The sequence below is a fragment of the Fukomys damarensis genome, unplaced genomic scaffold (genome assembly GCF_012274545.1).
Source record: "Fukomys damarensis isolate Sample0158 unplaced genomic scaffold, DMR_v1.0_HiC HiC_scaffold_14, whole genome shotgun sequence".
Classification (NCBI taxonomy): Eukaryota; Metazoa; Chordata; class Mammalia; order Rodentia; family Bathyergidae; genus Fukomys; species Fukomys damarensis.
In genome coordinates, this window is record NW_022900926.1 from 20,912,150 (window position 1) to 20,932,093 (window position 19,944).

Genomic DNA, 19,944 nt, shown 5'->3' on the forward strand with positions numbered 1-19,944 from the left:
ACACACCTGTAATCCCAGCACTCAGGAGGCTGAGGCAGGAGGATCGCTTGAGTTCAAGACCAGCCTGGGCTCCATAGTGAGCTCCAGGTCAGTCTCACCTACATAGTGAGAGCCGGTCTCAAAAAACCTAGCAGCCTGCACCTGGGAGGTACAGTAAGAGTTAACTTCCTTCACATAGTTGGAACAGGAATAGGCACAGTTGGCGTTAGCTAGCATAGGAACAGAAGGAAGACAGCAGCTGATTAAATAACACCACTCATGGCAAAGCTGAGCTGAGCCTCCAAGGAGAAGAATAAACCAATCCAAGGGCTCTGAGGCATCTTTACACCCCCGATGCCAAGCACATACTTGGCATTTTTACTCTTCTTTTAAGACTGAAGTAGTAAAAATCAAATCAAATACCTTGACTCCTGAATTCCTGCGGCACATCTGGGTTTTCAATTATCTAGTGGAAGAAACACACACAAGCAGTTAGAAGACATAGGCAAGAAAAGTCCTTCTCAGACACTGGAGAATCCTAGGAAACAAAATGAAACTCTCGGTGCTCTGGGCTCAGCTTCTCTACCCAAGCACATTGTTCGGCTCTCAACAGCGTTTCAGTGTCGACTTCATCTATGAGAAAGACTGTGGTTCAGAACTCAGCTTACTGCAATCCCGGAATAATACATCCAAGAATCCAGACCCTTCCCAGAGGTTTCATACGCTCAGGTTGCTAGGCTATGACTTACAGCAGTGCCTACCTAAAGAGGCGATTTTATCTTTGCAGAGACAATGATTTATCCCAAGTCACAGACTACACTGTGCTTGGCCCTGATAGATACAGATTCTTAGCATTAGGCTGCTGGGCTTCAAACTGCTGGGCCAAAAATGCCCACTGCTCAGAGACACCATCTTCCTATCTAATGGGGGAGCAGATCAACTTCTGACTGTCGGTCAGACCAGCCACTAGATCCAGAACTGTCATGGCAGAGACAGCACCTAGGAAAAACAGGAAGAGAAAACTGCTTACATATAATAAGGCTTCCTTTCCATCCCAGGAAAAACTCAGAGACTCCGAGCCGAGGACGGGAATGAGGAGCTTTTGCCTCCCCGCTTTTTTGAACCAGAAGATAATAAAAAGGCAATTTTTAAACCAATTAATTACCAGACATGTAAATCATTCAATGACATAATGATGTACTTAAAAAAAATGTCATAGGCACACATTTCTACTATTCTTCATTAATTGGCAAGCTCAGCTGCTCCCACAGCAATTTTTGTGAAACATTATGTTAGTGTCTACAGCTCAGCTCATGGCTAAATGCATGGTTAGAGCAACAGTTTCTGAGGAAACACACCAGAATTGTAACTAAAGGTAGAAAAATCGCTATCCCCGGCTCCAAATATTTGCATGTAGCAATTTTGCCTTTTGAAAAGAGCAATTTACAATTTAACAATAGTTTTGGTTATCTAAGTAAGTCCATCAATAAAGCTGGATTAAAAACTCAGGGTTTCTGAGAACACAAAATCAAAACTGTAACCCACTCTGTAGGTGGGGTTGAGGTAGGGATATGGGCATTATGTTGAAGATCCCTCTGCCTCTGCATGCTACACTGATTTTCCTTTGACTATGTTTAGGAATTCTGAATTCTAAGGTGGCTCACAGTGTCTTCCCAGTGATGGGTCATGCTATAAAATATATACATTGTTCCCAGGTAATGCTGAGTATTCCCCAGGGGAAGGCACCACCTCTTTCAAGCAAACCTTACCATTCCTACAGACAATTCCTCTCTAATAGATTTAAAAAAAAATTCCTAGTTCTTAGGTGACAAAACTTAATGTCTCCTTCTATTTGACAAATATACTTCAAATGTTATCAAGCTGAGAACTGTTTTCCTGAGACATGGAATCACATCTCCACGGGATGGCTTGAGTGAGAGAGAAGGGAATAACAGGAAACAGGAATTTTCCACCAACTGGACTCTTGTCTCTGAGTAGGGTGAGTCCAGGTGGTCAGTGACGAGCAGGACCAGAAGTCGGATCAGCCACAGAAAGCTCAGAACAAAGGCGCAGAACCACAACTGCACCTGTTACCGTTTCAGGGCAGAGTGGTTAAGAACCAAAAGGCTGAGGCATTTGACACCGAACCTGGAGTTACGTGTCACTGAACGATGGGAACACACTCTGGGAACTTCACGGCCAAGCCATTCTGTCACTGTGTGAGCCCAGCAGTCTGTCCCGGCACCCACCTGATGGTACAGTTTACTGTACCCCTAAGCTCCATGGTACATTCTGTTTACACGCGTCTGCCACTGACCAAAACAACCTTATGTGAAGTACAACTGTCCACTCCTACTTAAATTTAAACATAAGATTAAGTGAGCTAATATAATTCAAAGCACTTTGAGACCACAACATTTTGTTTAAATGTTTCATTTTAAAACATTAAGATTAATATTACAGCATTTGATGTTGCCATTTTAGTAAAGGAATATGACTGTATTAACACAAACATTTTCAAAATCTTAGATTTATTTCTATTAAAATGCTTTTTTCCTCCTAATATTTTTCCTATTTATAGATTTTTTTTCAAAGCTAACATTCTCATAGTATTATATTCTAACTCGTCTTGGTATACAATGACATCATTTTTAATAGGGGATCATTAAAGCTGATTAAATCACCTCAAAAATAATTTTAAATAGAAATATAGGCTTTGGATATGGAAAACACAAAAGAAAAAACCCAATATTTATTTTTTTGTATTTTTTTTCCATAGTAGTGTTTTCAACACTGGGCGCACAGAAGCTGGGCACACAGAGGAGCTGGTCTACAGCCCAAGGCTTGAGTTTTGGCCCTTTCATTGAAAAGCTCATTAATTTTAGATTTTAATTTCATTTCTCTGGGCTTTATCTTCCTATCTAGAAGAGGAGGAGTAAAAGAATTTGCCCTGATAATCCGTGAGGTTACTTTCAACTTCATCATTTTCTAGAAATTAGAAAATAACCTAAGTTGAAATGAGAAACAATTGAAGTTGCACATGAAATCTTAATTTCTGTAAAATTAATCTCTGAGGTATTTTAAACTGCAACTGAGGTTTCCTAAGTTTAAAATTGACCAGTGTCACTTCACAACACTCCTTGCGGATCTTATGAGAATTTTAGTCTAAGTCATCACAGATGCAGATTTAAAAAACAGAACACCCTTTCGAAAAGGAATGGTCTCACTGACAGTCCTAGGTGATAATACATAGAAGTCAAAGAAATTTACACTTTCCCCTAGAAACTCGTTTCCCCAATCTGTTCAAATTTAGAGCAGAAAGTTCTAGTGGGCTTTTTGAGAGGACAAATCCAGTTCAGCTTCACCCCAGGGGCCCAGCAGATGAGGGAACCTCTGGCACAATTTCTCCACTAACACAGGAAAACGTGTCCCATCTCTAAGTATGCGCTAAACTGCTACTTGGTTTCCTCAGCTTCATATTTACTATCACAATATTTTTACTAAAAATGTTCAATTCAGCAGTTTTTAAAAAGTAAATTTTGAAGCAAAGACAAACTTATAAAAACTGCAAGGAAAAAATAAACCTCTCAAAGCTTTGGAGGTGAAGCAAGCAAAACGCTAAAACAAGCTTTGCTTGTATTGATAAATGCCCTTCAAAAACAAACAAGCGTTTCCTAGCATTTCCCGTGGGACGTGGCCGTGGCAGGCGGCACAGTAAAAAGTCGCACAAGACCCCATACAGGACCACGATGGGGGTGGAGCACCTCCGGCTTACCGTGTTCTCCTGCCTCTGTCGTAGCTGTAAGGTCAAGTCACCGAGCATCTGACTGAGAGTGGCCCGCACTGCCGTGTTTATGCTGCGCTGGTGACAGCTACACATGTATGTCTCGATGCACACCTGGGAGAGACAGGAGACAGCGACACATCCGCCCGAGACATCAGTTCATTACCAACATAGGTCTTTGTCCTCAACCAGAGGGCCATCGAATCCTCCTCGAACACAAAGTCAGCCTGACTTCAGACGAATCACTAATGAGAATAACTCCGGCATATTTAAAAGCCCTGGAAACTGGCTTTTAAGCACATAGGAAAAGTAATACGACCCCCAAGAAGTACACTCTTACAGTCTTACTCTTCTGAGCTTCATAGGGGAATGGAAAACAGTGAACTTTACCTGAGCCAAATAATTCTATCTGGAACAAACTCAAATGGCTGGAAATTAATCAGGAAAATCTCTCTTCGTGGCCTAACAGGACAGAAGTTATTTTTGGGGAAACGATGTATTTTAAAAACTTATTACACGGGTTCCTAGTGCATAATGATTACAGTCATCATGGCAAGTTGGTATGTGTATGTAACACATCTTAATTCTTTTCACTTCCTCTTCTCTTCCTCCATGTTTTGGTCCCCTATCCATCTACAAAAGATCTACCTCCTCGTTTCTTATCTTTTATCTTTTATTTTTCTCTTTAAATTTTTTATACCTTCATACTTTTCCTCATATAAAAGAGACCATGTGATATTTAAGCAGGATGAATTTATTAACTCATGGGTTACAGTCTGAGTAACCCTTTATCCTGCACTGTAAATGAGCTTGACCTTGGACCGACTCTCTTGAGCTCTTCTAGACAGCTGACAAAGGCACAATAGCTTATGGTAAACGTTCCCCGGTTACTGAACCGCACCTGGATTGAGATCGCTGTAAATCAGCACTCTGACTGGTTTGAGTTTCCCTGGGTGCAGTGATGTAATTGGTCACATTCTCCATGGGAACTCTCCAAGCTCTGCTTATAAAATTCTTTCAGAAATACTGGGTCTTTTCTGGGACACAGGGCTCCAAAGCCAGGGTAACTATGTACTCACAGAGGTGGCTCTCACCCTTTTGTACTTCTGCTGTTATTTGAGAGCCAGAAATCAGCCTTTGGATTGCCGTGAGGACCCCCATGGAAAATAAATGCCTGACAACGCCCTGCTTTTGTTTCCTGTCCTATGGTCTGCTGCAAGATAAGTATGTGACCCCTTTGGTTCTCGTGTGTTCTGAATCACTGGCTGAACATAAGACACTCCCTGGTGGCTACTGGTGGAGAAAATCTCAATGTTAAAAAAACTCTCTTAATAATGATGTGACGTGTCCTGACTTCCAAGTTTTGCTGCTTATAATTCTATTGGAAGTTACAGGGATGGGCGTGACAATTACTGCATCCTGCAGAGGACCATAATATTATTATCCCCAAAGCAGGCTGTGAAGACTTGGCCCCACAATTGGCTTGTTTATAGCAGTGAGTCTGGCCGAAACCTACATGCTGAGGTCAGACTCACACTCAGATTCATTCCCACAACTAAAACCTTCAGACTAGGACAATGTTCTAATTACAATTATATATTTTGTCTATTCTGTTCCTAATTCAAGAATGCTTTGTCCTGTCTTTTATGAGCCTTGTTTACATTAATTTCCACAAAAACCACACATCACCTTTACCCCAAAAGATTGCTGATAAAAGTCAGTGCCTGGGACTGGCTAGCATTGTACCAGCATTGGTCATCCTGACACCCCGCTTTCTCTCTCTGAGTTCTGCCTCTTACGTATTTTTTTTCTCAGGCCTACCTCACACACTGGGCAGGTGGGGGCTGGAACCTGACTGCAGGGACCTCTGGCAGCACACTTTAAATCTGTCCACTTTCTTCCTCTCTGTAATGCACTCTAGCTTTTCAGTTTCACAAAGCATGGTTACACACGAGAACAGAAAGAGGGATTTAATGTACCTAAATTATTTTTGTGAGGAATAGCTCTATGGTTCTCTATCATGAAAACAGAGGTTCATAGCTCAATGGAAAATTTAATTTGATGACTGATAACTAAAAAAGACACTAAATGCCAATTTTTGTTGTTTATATCACTCAGCTTGTAAGAATTTTCTGACCAGTCTCACTATCATAACCTTTTTGTAAAATTAACTAAGTAAAAAGAATTTCTTTTTCTTTTTCTTTTGTGGTGCTGGGGATTGAATCCAAGTCTCGAGTATGCTAGGTAAGTGCTCTACCACTGAGTTATACTCCCAGCCCCAAAATATTTCTTTTAAAGTTTAATTTATCTACCAAGGAACATTTGAAACAACACTACACAGCATTTGCAATTTGGCCTAGATTTCATAATAAAAGAAAACAGAAGTCACGAAGTATTTAAAAAAGCTATTCAGAACACGTGACTTTTAAATTTATGTTCTCAAATGATTATGGATTATAATAGATTTGAATGCACAATAATTGATGTATATTTAGATTAAAAGGTCTTTAAATCCTAAAAGACTTCTGCTTTGTCATGCGACAAAATGATTAAACAAACCTTACAAATACTTCTGAATGAGTGCAGCGTTTCATTCTGATGAAATTAAATTCTCCATGGTCTAATTAGGTGCACTAGTGCGATTTGTACCTCATATTCAACAGTTTTCTTTGCATCTTACATTTTCCCAAGAAATATCTGTGACCACTAATTGTTACAATTTATAAGTTTGGACATAAATTTAAGGGGAAAATTTAAGCCTCAAAGCATTGAGGATGAAAGAGCAGCTATTTTGAGAGCTCAGCTCACACCTGATAGACATTTTCTTGTATTCTGAGTCTTACAGACAAAGCATCCGGAAGAAATGACATCAGTCACTTCAGACATGAAAGAAAGCACAGGCAAGGGATCAAACTGTATACAGCACAGGGTTATAAATACATAACTTTCCAAACACCAAATGTATTTCCCTTTTTAGTTTTAATGTTTTAGTTTTAGTTTTAGTTTTAATGTCACCACTATTTCAATACTACAGGAATAATATGCATTGGACCTGACTTAGTGCAGCCGGCATGTGATTAAGAGAAAACACGAACATGTTTACTCAGCTAAGAAGCTCATCCTGCCAAATTGGAGATGTATATTGTGCCTGACAAGCTATCTTGTTAAATATAGAAATGACCGTGTATTTGGTAATATTGCTAACTTTAGGCACTCAAAAACTGCTTTATCAGCTATCCTGATGTCCTAAGAGTTTCTTAAACTGTAGTAATAATACATCGGTAAACTACTAAGGTCCACAGAACTAGGGTCTATGTTTTAAATCTGAACACTATTCAAGACCCCCAATTTTTCACTACCTGATTGTTTTGCTTTCTCTACCTCAGGGAGACAGTAAAATGACCAGACTGAATAAGAGAGGCTAGGAGAATTGTCAAGTCCAAGGTAGGCTGGGTTTTTAAGAAAAGAGCTCATGGTACCTCCTCTGGGTCTCCTCAACACCATTGTACTTCCCCATGCCCTTGCTTTTGAATTGCAGAATAAACACTTCAAAAGTCTCAGGCCCCCTCCCTGCCAGAGGCACAAAGGGCCAGCAAAATACCTTGTGAGAAGCCACAGGCCCCTGGTCGCCAGGGAATGCACGCAGACACAGGGCAGTGAGAAGGGTCATAATGGACATTTTGATCATTTCATGCATGTGTGGACATCCAGTTTATGACATGCTAAACACAACTGAGAGCAAAAACATAAGTAGTTAATAAAGTGAAACAATCCACAAAAGCAGAAGAAAAAAGTGAGAAAACACAAGTCTACAGGACACATATGCAAAGGTTTTACATCATTGGGTAAGTGATAAGTAACAGTTCTAGGTTAAACCCAGGCTGGAATTGCTACATGACTGAATATAAAGTAGAATAGTGGAATGTAGCTTATTAGTTGACATCCTCTATATATTGTTTAAGTGAACACAAATTTTGAAGAAGATTCCTTGAGCGATTTGCTTAGTTTTGCAAAATACATACGAACTTCACTTTGTTAATTACATATATATCTTCTCTTTCCTGTCTGAATGGGGTCGGTGGCATTGCTGTGTTAAAATAGTACATGATACTAAATTATAAGTTCCAGAAAGAGAAGATCTAATATATATCCAATTGGGAAAAATTATAAAAATGAAAAATAATTTATGGTGATAAGCTGGAAAGGATCAAAGATTAAGCTATAAGCAAGCAAAAATAAAATTTAAGGTGTGTTTAGTACATGTGTTAACTCCCCATGATGAATATAATAATTATATACTGCAAATATGTACTAATAGTTTTTTTTGGTATCAAGGATTGAAGTTGGGTCCTTGCACTTGTGAGGCAGGCAGCAGAACCACTGAGCTAAATCCCCAGCCCTAAAATTTTTTAAATTAAGAAAGCAAAATATATGTCTTCTATTTAGGGAAGACTATAAATGTTTGTTGCTCACATGGAAACCAGAGAAAATTCTAGTTATTGCTCTAAGCTGAATCTCTGATGAATCATAGGACAGCAAGGTTGCCAGGCCGTTTTCTTTTTCCCTCTGAAAGAAACCTCCTTCCTAACAGGTGAACAGATATAACAGGCATGTGCACGGCAAGAGGTGCTTCATCAAATCAGCATGAAGATAGGCACATACATAGAGAGGGAAATTAAGTTGTATTGTTTCTAGAAAATGCAGTATGCATATAAGTCTGATCACCATGCCTGGCACAGAGGTTTACTAGTTTTCCTTCAGGATCTCAAATTAAAAGGAAATTCAAAAGCGCTGGGCATAGATGGGAAACTATGACTGAGAGATTCCTCTTTCTCCTCCATGTTCTCCTTGGTGTAAGCTGATATACTAGAATGGCTTAAGATACTTCACACCATCGATTCCTGTACCTTCCAGGTAGATCCTTCTGCCTGGCCTATAGGTCTACAGAGACCCAGCCTCTGCCTTATGTACCAACCCCAAATAAAACTGAGTGACTCTCCTTGTTCTTTGTGCCTTCCTCCTTGAAATAAGCCATGCAAGTCAAAGTTAAATAGAGATACGGAAATTCTTTGCAATGAAGGACTCGTCTGCTCATTGCTTACCCAGCAGTAAGCCAAAGAACAGATATGGAAAAGGAGTCAAACCCAAAGACTGGTGCACAGAGAAGAGAAGAGAGGGCTTCTTGAACAGCTCCTGACAAAGCAACTTTCTCACCCTAGTGTTCTTAACTGGTTTAGGGTGGTGGGCCCGCCCCTTGGTGACTTTTCTTGTCAGGAGGTGCGTCTCTTCCTCCTAGACTCACAGAGAACATAACATGCAAAATGCTTCCACGATAAATGGGCCAGGTTATCTGTATTTTATTTCTCAAAATAATACTATCATACAAAGTAAAAAAAAAATCACTGAATAATTCAGGAGTTATAAATCAGCTCAATTAAAAAACACTTTAGTGACAACTAGGAGTGTTAAATAAGAATTAAATAAGAAACTGTGGAGATAAGTCTTGAACCTCAATATTTTTGAGCTCCTCTGGGTAACAGGAACTACTATAAATCTCCAGATACTCTGATGCTATAATGTTCAGAAAAGAGAAAACCATTAAAAAAAAAGATAAAACCACTGAAATGTACAGGTGCCCAAGAAAGTGGCATATTCCCGATGGCCACTCACATCTATGGTCACTAAAAGAATACAGCTCATACAGCGTCCATGCTTCAGTTGCATATGTGAAGACGCTACATGGCAATTATCTAATTAATAGATAATTACTGGAAAGGTCTAAGGGAGAAACGACCCCTGAGAATTTCAGTCAGTTGCTAATACAATTATAGCAAGTTTCTATTTGCATTCTCTAAGATGGAGGCTATTTGGGAAGTTAACTGCTTGTGCTCACAAAATAAAAGGTCTGGTGTTGAACATCCACCTCCGGAAACCCAGGCAAGTGAATTCATCTGTTTGCTTGGGATTCTTAGCTGGCTTGTGGTGGAGATCAAAGAAGAACACGGGGCTGTAATCCCAGCTACCTGTGAGGCTGAAGCAGAAGGGTTGTAAGTTTGAGGCCAGACTGGACAACTTAGTGAGACTCTGCCTCAAGAATAAACATTCAATGATAGTAGCCATAATTACTAATCAGTGATTTGGAATGGAGAGATAAGGGGGTAGAAGGAGAGGAAAAGAGAGGTCCCTAGTAATACAAATCCCAGAGGGGGAAAAAAAAACAGTTTTAAAACAGATTTTGCCTTAACTTGATAGCAGACAGCAGTATCAAAGACTAGAAGTCTCCTGGAATCAGGAGACCAAAGCAGCAAACATGCATTTATTGGACTTTCTGCTTTTGAGAAATCCCATAGAGGAGTCTCTGGTAGACAAGAAGACATATCCACAACTTTCCAGGGGACCGATGTCATTAACCATCCCTCAAATAGCATAAAAGAGCTTTTTGGTGATGATTTGATCTTTTCCTTTAGCCCAAGGTCTTGGCAATTTCTACTCCTACAGCTTTTTCCTATATGAAGGTAACTGTCCTTAGAAAATGCTATATATTTACTAATCTGGGCAGAATGCCAGGAGAAATCTTGGGCTTAGTTTTCAACAAAGAGGAGGATTATAGACCCATGTGGACTTGCAGTGATGGTTGTTCATGCATTGGAACAGATAATACTTGCTGGATAATTCATAGTTGTCCATTTAAAAAATTTGGTGATATTTCTTATTCTTCCTGTAACACAGAAGGTGCGCTTCTGAAAAACTTTCATAACTGCAGTTTAATTAAGGAGATTCCAGTTAAAAATGCCAAGGAAGGTTGCCTTCTTATTTACATCTGAGAGCTTAATGATCTTTTTATAGTTTCAGCAGTACCTTGGAGAAATAGCCTCATTTTTCATTCTTAAGTACACATCCCATTTCCTGATCAACAGGTTTCAAGGTAAACACTATCTCTGGGTATCTGTCAGTCTGTAGGAGAGCAAGAAAGATGAGAATAGCTGGTTCCTTCCCACCAGTCAGAAAAGTTGCAAGTGGCTTATTTTAAGGTATCATTTAAATCATTTCCCTATTTCAAGTTAGACAATGGCAAACTTTTTCACTATGTGGCTGGACCTGCACCGATATGGTAGCTTTTTATATGGATTGTAGTTTTCATGTCTAATCGGTACACTATGTACACTCATAGTACTCCGTGTACTCACAGTACACTATGAAGCAAGTGTGTTTCCCACCTTTTTTTTTTGGTACTGGGGATTGAACTTGGGACCTTGCGCTGGTGAGGCAGGCGGTGGAGCCACTGAACTAAATCCCTGCCCACTCACTGTTTCTATAGACAGCAAATGTGAGGCCCAGATGGGGACCAAGGCAGCACGTGGTAACGGGAGAGCCAGGATTCACACCATGCAGTGGGAATCCAGGCCATGAAGCTCACGTGCCTTTATCTTTACATCTACGTGAGGCTAAGGTGTTTCTGCGCTGTGTTTTCCCTTTGCTGGCTATGGTAGAGGCCAGCATGCTTTGCCAATTCACCCCATCTGGACAGGCCTGTGAGAAATTATTCTGGCTTCCAGGCACTCGAGTGACCTTTCCCTTGTGTAGCCCATGACGGCGTGTGTTGCTTCCCTGGGAACTACACATTGTGTCCCTCAGGCTCTCGTTCAGAAAGAGTTTTCTTGAGGATGACAGGGACAGCCTCTCTCTCCTCCCTTTCAAGGGTAGCAAGTAGCTTGGGTAGCGCCCCCTCCTGAAGGCCAGGTGGCTCTTTGTTGCTCCATCCCAGCTACATCTGCAGGGCAGTGCTGGGCAGTGCTGGACAGTGACACACGGCACTTCCTGTCTCCCTTCAAGTGGCAAAGGGCTAACAGGCCTCTCAGGTGCTGACCCTGCTTCTTGTTCTTTTTGGAAACTACACAGTCTTGAAACAAGTGAACCTACATATAACAAGAGCGCTCACAATATCTCTTAGAATAAAAACGATTACTGGTAACTATTCTGTTAGACGTAGTGAAACATGCAGGTGTTTGGCAGTGATTTACTGATTTGTGGTGAGGTGAGGGGTCAGCTGACGGCTACTACTTCTCTTTCGATGGACATACATCAATTTTCTAAATGCTCAAGAGTGATTTTCACTTAATTTAATTTTTGGATACCATACAATGACACAAAAGGTACAAGTATCTACTAATACAGATACCCATGAATGCTGATAGTTAGGCTTCCTTTTTCCCTCTCATTTCAAAATTCAGACAATCATTGCCTCTTTGTGATCTGCACGTATATTCTTGGCAGAATCAACAAATCCTGAAGATTCTCTTTTCAAGAAATAGAAGAAAAATTATCCTTTGCAAAGATGATGTTTCCAAAAGTCAAAGGCATATGCCAGGCATTGGAGTAGGCAAAACTTCTGCTGGATATGTTTTTCAGGGTGCTGGAGGACCCGAGCTACTCTGCATCACAGCACAGACTGAAAAGAGGAGCCTTAAAATGTGTCCATAAGAGCTTGGAGTCAGTGATGGAACTGAATCAATAAATATCTCTGTAAATCTCGAACCTAGTTTCTTAAAAAACATTTTTAAAAAATCAAATGTTTTGCAACTAATTGCAGGGGAAAAATTCACCAAGAAAGCAATATATCTCGATGGAACAGAGCAAGGGGACCTGGTACTGTTATTTCCACAGTGAAAGCCTCAAGAGAAACAGAAGCAAACGTGCAGAGTGCTGACACACACAGCACTAGGAGGAAGGAGGGTGGGCCACACAGCATACTTGCCACAGAAATTCCCTACAGTAAGCACAGAAGAGCTTGTCCCGATGCTAGGGCTCAGTGCGACTTCAGTATTTGTCCCAGTGCAAGAGAAAGCGGCAGTGAGCAGGAAGCACAAGGAAGGACAAGGGACACTCACCTCAGCGATCTTCAGCACCGCGCTCCCATTCAGGTCGAAAGTTGGGGTGTAGGTGATGCACAGCAAAACCTACAGCCAGCAGGAGGAGAGGGAAGGAAGAAGAAAAGGGTTAAACACACAGACACGAGTGTTTGCTTCTCAGGCCATTTGTGCCGCCCAAGCCTTATGACTGTTTTGCTTTATTGATGTTTCTTTCTACCCACCCACTGCTCTCTACTGAGTGGCCACAGATCGCCTAATAAATGAGAGATTGGACTCGAAATGGAAAGGCTGTGAAGCTCTCCCCATGGAAAGACTGCTGCAAAGCTCACATTCCTGAGCAACTTCCGGAGGCCTCTCCAACACCAATGAGCATCAAAAAATGATCGGAGTCATCAGGAAAAATGAGCGGGCCCAGTGCTAGGGGTGTCACATCCATTATCTAGGTTGATATTTTAAATAAGTGCCATTATAACGGTCTCTGTTTTACCGAGAGGAAACTGAAACTCAATGATTAAGTAGCTTCAGCAAGGTCACACAAGTTGGGGCTGAGATTTGAGCTGGAAGGACCTGGCTCCACATAATACTGTAACTTTCTGTACCCGCCCCCTTTTCCAAATCCACATGGGATCAGAAGTTCTTTTGTGCCATTTTCCCCTCCTATAATCACCCCCAGAATGCCGTCTGAGATTTCCTTATTTTCTGGTCCTAAGTCCTCCTTGGTCTCCAATAGGTTGAAGACATTCACAAGATCTTTAAAGAACGTTCAAATTTTTGCTTTCTACTTATAGAGCCATTAGGGAACAGATCAATAAAAGCCCACAGCATTTGAGGATGGTTCTAATTTTATAGGTAAAAGACGAGTCTCTCCCTCTAGCTTCTAGCTTCTCTTGCTGGAGAGCAGGCTTGAGAGTGCTATATTTGCACCTTGATCCCACACCCAACAGCCATGCCCTGCATGTGGCTTGGCTGCCAGTGGTGGCCTTCTGAAGATCCTTCTCATCTGGTTCAATTCCCCAAAGATCACTGGAGCCTAGCAAATCTACCGAAGGCAGGACACACACTTACGCAGTCTGCCAACAGAGCCAACTGTCTGATGCAGAAAGAAATCTCTCCCAGCCGCTCAGTCTTAGCTGGGTGCTAGACCAGGCCTAGGAATAATCCCCACTTTGAAGAAAGAAGGTATGTACATAACTAGAGAAGAAAAAAGATATTTTTGCCCATTTGGGCCCAGGGTTAAGTAAATTGGTACCTTATATCCAAGAGTCGACCACCATGGAAAACCAGCTCAGTGCCCAGGTGGTTAAGGGAAAGGGATCGTGGGGTTTACTGTCCGTGGGTCTCATGTGAATGGGATTTCTTTGGGAGGCAAGGACAGAGGGGTCACCAGAATCTCATCCAGACTGGGAGGGAGGCTCTACAGTATGTGATGGTTGGGGTGTCTTTGCCTGAACCCCCATCCTTGGCTTTTCCCGTACTTGCTCCTCTGTGGCCCATTTGCTGGGTTTCTTCCAGGTCTGGTGTTCCAGGCTTCAGCTTCAGTGTACCCCTCCGAGAGGCCTCCCCCAAGCCTCCTGTGCCCCACCCCAAATGGCCTCCTCTGTGTCATATACTTAGACAAGATCAGGCACATCCAGGGTGGCATGGCTGTTGCACATATTTAGGAGCATGCAGTAATTGTCCATACTTATTTACTTCTTTCTGTTTGCCCCCGGATATGAACACTCATTGGGCCTCCGGACGTCCCTCGGGACCTCTCATCTGACGCTTTCTTGCTTTGACTTTTTGGCACATTGCATGACTTCCCTTTCCTACTTTTTATGCCGTCCTTCCTGGCAGGGCTTGGGAGGGCCCGAGAGAGAGAATGACAGAGGCAGCGGCAGTGGGCTGTGGAGGCCACAGCCTGGCAGGGGGTGGGGAACACAGGGAGTGGACTCCCCACGTGGCAGGGAAGCCCAGCGGAAGCAGGACAGAGGCCACAGGCCTGGAAGCTGGGCATCCCTCACCCAGACCCCAGCCAATGCTGACTAAGTTCAAAAGAGCTTTGGAGAGAGGCCTTCGAACCTACTGGGGCACCTAGCTTTCAGAGACCCACTGAACTATGGGAAAAACTGAAAACAGACAATAATGAAAGGAAGCAAGGCCCATTAATGAAGCTGACTCCTAGTGCTTGTGCCGTTTGCTGTGCAGAACACTTAGCAGGTTTTAATCACAGAGCGGATGGTTATCCAAGGCCCCCATGATTCGCAAGATACAAACAGGGGCAGTATCCAGCCAGGATGTTGTGTCAGGTAACAGTGACATCAAAAATGCTAAGTGGACAAACTGTTAATGTCCCCAGTGCCTGGCTAGCACAAATTCACTGGATTAAAACACAGGCAGCAACAGCAAATTAATTTAAAGTGTCTGACTTCAATGTATAATAAGCAGGCAGAAAGCAGAGATTAACATTCTGGACACACTGGCACCCAGCAAAACAGGAGCACCTAAATGCTGAGGGCAACTCCATTAGACATATATCCTTTCTAGGGTCATTAAAGCATACTGACTAAATTACTACTGAACAGCAGGAGCTTGAGTGACAGACAGCATCTTGCAATCTTGCGGGCTAGTACTGCTTCCAGGAGGGTGCTGGAAAGCAGACAGAGAAAACATGCAAAGGCTTCCATGGAAAGAGAAAAGCATTACAATGGCTATTAAAAGTCTTGTAACTGTACTGTATCCCTAAAATATACGAATAAACTCAATTAAAGCTGAAAAAAAAGTCTCTAACCATGTTTTAAAAGTCCAATAACTAAATACTAGGTGTAAGAAGCAATCCCACAACTGCAAATGTCTAGAAAACTGGAGTAAAACAAAATAAACAAAAATGCACAAGAGAATTGGACTAGAAAAGAGGAAGCGAAGGTGATTTATTGCAAGAACCGGGCACAAGTTCTAAGAATCTAGAAAACGTGGTCACATTAGGAGTGGAGACTGACAGATGTGGACAGATACTGAGCAGGCAAGGAAGGCCACAGACATCCCACGTTAATCCTCTCCTAGAGGCATATTGTGATTATGATCAGGGTGTCGGCGGGCCCTGCCTCGGGACGCTGGTGACAGAGCAGGGCCTATGATGTCAGGGCCACAAGTCTTCTAGTGACTTGATTATGGTGTGCGATTTGGCATTAAATTGTTGTGTGACTTTGCCTCTGGTCCTCTATCATCCCCTTATCTTTAATTTTCCATCCCACTCAAAAGGTTATCTAGAGGAATAAATTGCATGTCAAAAAAAAAATAGTAATAATAGGGCCAGGAATTTAGCTCAGTGGTTCCACCGCCTGCCTCGCAAGCTTAAGGTCCTGAGTTTGATCCCTGGTACCCCCCCCCAAGTAATAATAAACTCAGGATAGAAGGCAAGGGTATTACCCAAAAGTGGCCCATTCAGGGGAATCCATCTACCCAGAAGGCACATGGAGGATTTGGGGTCATATCGAATGAGTAAGGAATTATTTTCCTTTTTCTCAAACTATTAAAATTATCTTAATTTATGTACAAGTGCTCCTTAGAGTGACTGTGGTTTCATTTTTCAAAATACCAGATGTTATTTATAAATCAAACCAAACAAAATAAACTAGTAGGGCTCAAGAAAGAAAGGAACTAAACTAACAAGTGGTGCCGCAGAAGTCCCTGGCCCCAGATGCTTGCTCGAGGAGGAGCCCCCGTGGGCTAGGTGTATACCTGAGTCAGCGCTGGATCTGGCCACAAATTTAGCCTTGAGACTTAGCACACATTACCTTCTGGCCTCCTAGTTTCTGGGTTGAAACTAGGTGAAAATTAAAATAATCACTGCATAATCCCTTCTCCTTAGAAACATTTCTGTTCCTTCGTACACCAAGTTGGCACCAATAAGGCCAGAAAATTCAGCGGCAAGCATAGCAACACTGAGATGCCAATACTGTAAGACCTAAATTACAAGCCCATGCTAAATGACAAAGGGCCTAGGAGACAGTGCTTTAACCCCTCTCCCATTATAGCCATAGCCCCGAACTTTGCTCTAACCCTGGCTTAGGAGTGTAAGGCAATCTTGTACTGTTTGAAGTCCAGATCCAAATTAACGTATAAGGTAGTGGTTCTAGACATACAGACCTCAAGTTAATTGTCAAACTGTTTGCTCATCCAGAATGTCTTGGTGACCTTTGAAACATCCTATAGGTGGTATCTGTTACTCATCAATATGTGACTGCCAAGTACGTGGCTGCTGACCACCAGCTTAAATCAGCAGACCTTTGTCCCCTGCCTGCAAGCCTAAAATGTTAACCCACCCCCCATAAAAGGACCTCAGCCCCTGAGCTGGCGCCTCTCTGAGCTACCTGGCTCTGGCAGTGCCATCTGGCCAGACTAATAAAGGTCTATCTACCACCAGCCTGGTGTGTTCCCTCCTGGGTTTCTCGTTTCTCCGTCGAGTTCCTGGAGCCTTGCAGCATCATGGAGGCCTTTTCGGCTGTTCACGCTCCGTGGAGTGGAAGTGAGACTTTGAGTCTTACAATACCTTTGTACTGGATGCAGCGTGTTCTGATCTCTGGAGTCTGGATTACTAAAAGTGACCCTCAGCTGTGTAGTAGACACAGAGGTTCTTTCCCTCCTGGGCCATGCACAAATACTAAAACAGCTCAACCTTCTGAGGACAGGAAAATGATAGAATATCTATCTTTAGCATGAAGGAGGGAAAAAGTCACAAAGTAAACTCACAGAATTTCAGAGGACATTTCCTTATTTATGTTTAAAACATAGACGCCAATGATAAGGATTTTTTTCTTATTTCTCTCAAAGTTTCTCAACCTCAGCACTACTGACATTTTGGGCCAAGTGATTCCTTTGTGGGATGTTTAGCAGCACCCCTGACATCCACCCGATAGATGATACTGATGCCTCTGCCTCCACCATCTGTGCCAGTCAAAAATCTCTCCAGACATGGCCACCTCGAGCTGAGGACCACTGCTTTAGATCATTCATCCCCGTGCCTTGGTGACAGAGCCAAGAGCCTCTGCAATAGGATCCCTAGAGCCAGAATCTGGGACTTCCAGAAGGGCTGGGGCAGCCCCTGACCCTCTCTCTTCAGATCCCAAAGGGCAGGTGGCAGTGGGCAGTTGAGCTAAATTCAATCTTCATTTTGACTTAGAGATAATGCATCAAATTATTTTATCTCATGAAACTTACATTGACTTGCAAGCGGTTTTCCTGAGAGATATTTTAGTCAACAGAAAATTTTGCTAGAGCTCCTGAATATTCAATATGGAAAACATTTCAAATTATCCATTGGCTTATCATCATTTCTGAGCTTCATTCATATGTGTTACCACTAGTAATAAGTTATTGATATTCATCAGACAGGCCATTGGCATCTAATTCTAGGAATTAACACTATACCAGTGTTAACAATGAAAAAAATCTAAATATTGTAATGAGTTTAACTAATTCACTTGAGCAAAAAACAAATTATTCCTATTCCTACTTTCTTTTCCCTTCTAAAATTCTCCCTTGACAAACCTGCATAATTATGACCTCTAGCTAGAGGCCTTACATATCTTTTAGACTCAACATTTTCCCCAAATTTCTTTGGAGAAACTCAGTTTCAGTTTCTAAACAATTCAAATGAAAATAATTGTCCCTCTTCTTAAATGAATAAAGCATTGAAGATTAGTTCCAGGAACTCACACAAATACTGAAGTCTTTGGGGTTCATATCATTTTTATAAAATGACCCAGTGTTTGCATATAACCTACTCATATCTTGTCATATACTTTAAATCATCTCTAAATTACTTATAATACATCATGCAATATAAATGCTATGGAAAGAGTTGTTGTATTGTTTGTTTAAGGAATAATGATAGAAAAAGGTCTGTTTACATTCAGTACAGAAGCATCTTCTGAATATTTCTGATGCTTGTTTGGTTGAATTAAGGTTTGGTTGAATTAAGGTAATCTCTTTCCTACTAGATTTTAAGCCCTTGTCTTTGACTGCTTTGCTTTTAATCCTTCATGGTTTGATGCACTGTTAGTAACAAAAATATATTCACTTGTTGCTATGGGTTAGTTCTTAAATGTCCCATGAAGGCTTGGCAGCTGTGGCACTGCTGGGTTGTGGTGCAACTTGCAGCAGATGGGACTAATGGAAGACAGTGGGTCCCTGGGGGTGCGGCCTCAGGAATACTGAGACCCCTTCCTCTTCTTTGTTTACTGGCTTCCATGAGATGAACAGCTTTGTTTTCCATGGCTCCTCACCATGATGTTGTGCCTAAACAAAGGACCAAAAGCAACGAGACCAGCAGACCATGCACTAAAACCTCTGAAGCCAGGAGCCAAAACAAATCTCTCCCCTTTCTACATTGATTTTCTTAGGTATTCTCTCACAGCAGTGAAAAACTAACACCACTGAACAAAGCAATGGAAATAAATACTAAATAACAATTTATTAAAAAGGTAAATGAGTTTTTTTTTCTAGCTGAATGTATAACAAGTTTATTTGGACTTAAATCTCTCAGCTGGATTTTTTTTCAGGAATGGGGATCAAAACCCAGAGGCTTGTGCATGCTTTGCAAATGCTCTAGCACTGAGCTATATCCGCAGCCCTTTTGTATTTCCAGGACAGGTTGCTAAGTTGGCCAGACCGGCCTCACACTTGAAATTCTCCTGCTACAGACACCTGCCATGTTCCCAGCTTGTCAGCGGGACTGTAGAGCTATGGTAATTTTAGAGTTGATGCTTGTAGACATGATTAATCAAGCCCTTGTGATAAAGCAGTTTTTAAAGGGCTAGAGCCAACTTGATTCTCTACAAATGAAATGTTTAATAACCATAAAATTCTTCTAAAATAATCCAGATCATATAAGCTCCATCTAGAAAGACAGATGAGAAACCTCCTGATTTAATTTATTTGTGGCGTATTTTCTACAGATAGCAGAATCAGAGTTAATGGCGAGGAACTTAAACATATCCAGGTGAATAGCCAATAAACAATGATTTACAAAATTCTTCTTTTAAGTGAGAGAGCTATAATTCAACAGTAGTAAATATGAGGCCCTTTACTGGGAATCAGAAATATCTACAAGGATGTGTACACTTTTCTGTTCTACTACTGCAGAAGAAAATAAGGGTGTAGAGAGGGGAGCTATAGATGAAAAGAGATTTGGGAGAAACTCCTGAAGCAATGATAATTGTGATACTCTGATTCATAATTTGAGTGAGTTCAGTAGTGTTCATTTTCTCATTATGCTACTTGCATTCTTTTCTAATAACAAGAACAAAAATGGCAGCTAACAGTAACCTT

At 41.6% G+C, this 19,944-nt stretch overlaps 1 protein-coding gene across 1 annotated transcript in view; it reads right to left on the bottom strand.

The window, feature by feature from the left end:
- The window catches only part of Arfgef3 (ARFGEF family member 3), a 138,514-nt gene that overhangs the window by 66,341 nt on the left and 52,229 nt on the right, over positions 1-19,944 (bottom strand). Inside the window, exons 6-8 of the mRNA XM_033763159.1 lie at positions 12,652-12,720; positions 3,755-3,877; positions 403-445 (exon numbers count right to left, since the gene is read on the bottom strand). Coding sequence (XP_033619050.1) covers positions 403-445; positions 3,755-3,877; positions 12,652-12,720 — 235 coding nt within the window. The remainder of the gene's footprint in view (positions 1-402; positions 446-3,754; positions 3,878-12,651; positions 12,721-19,944) is intronic.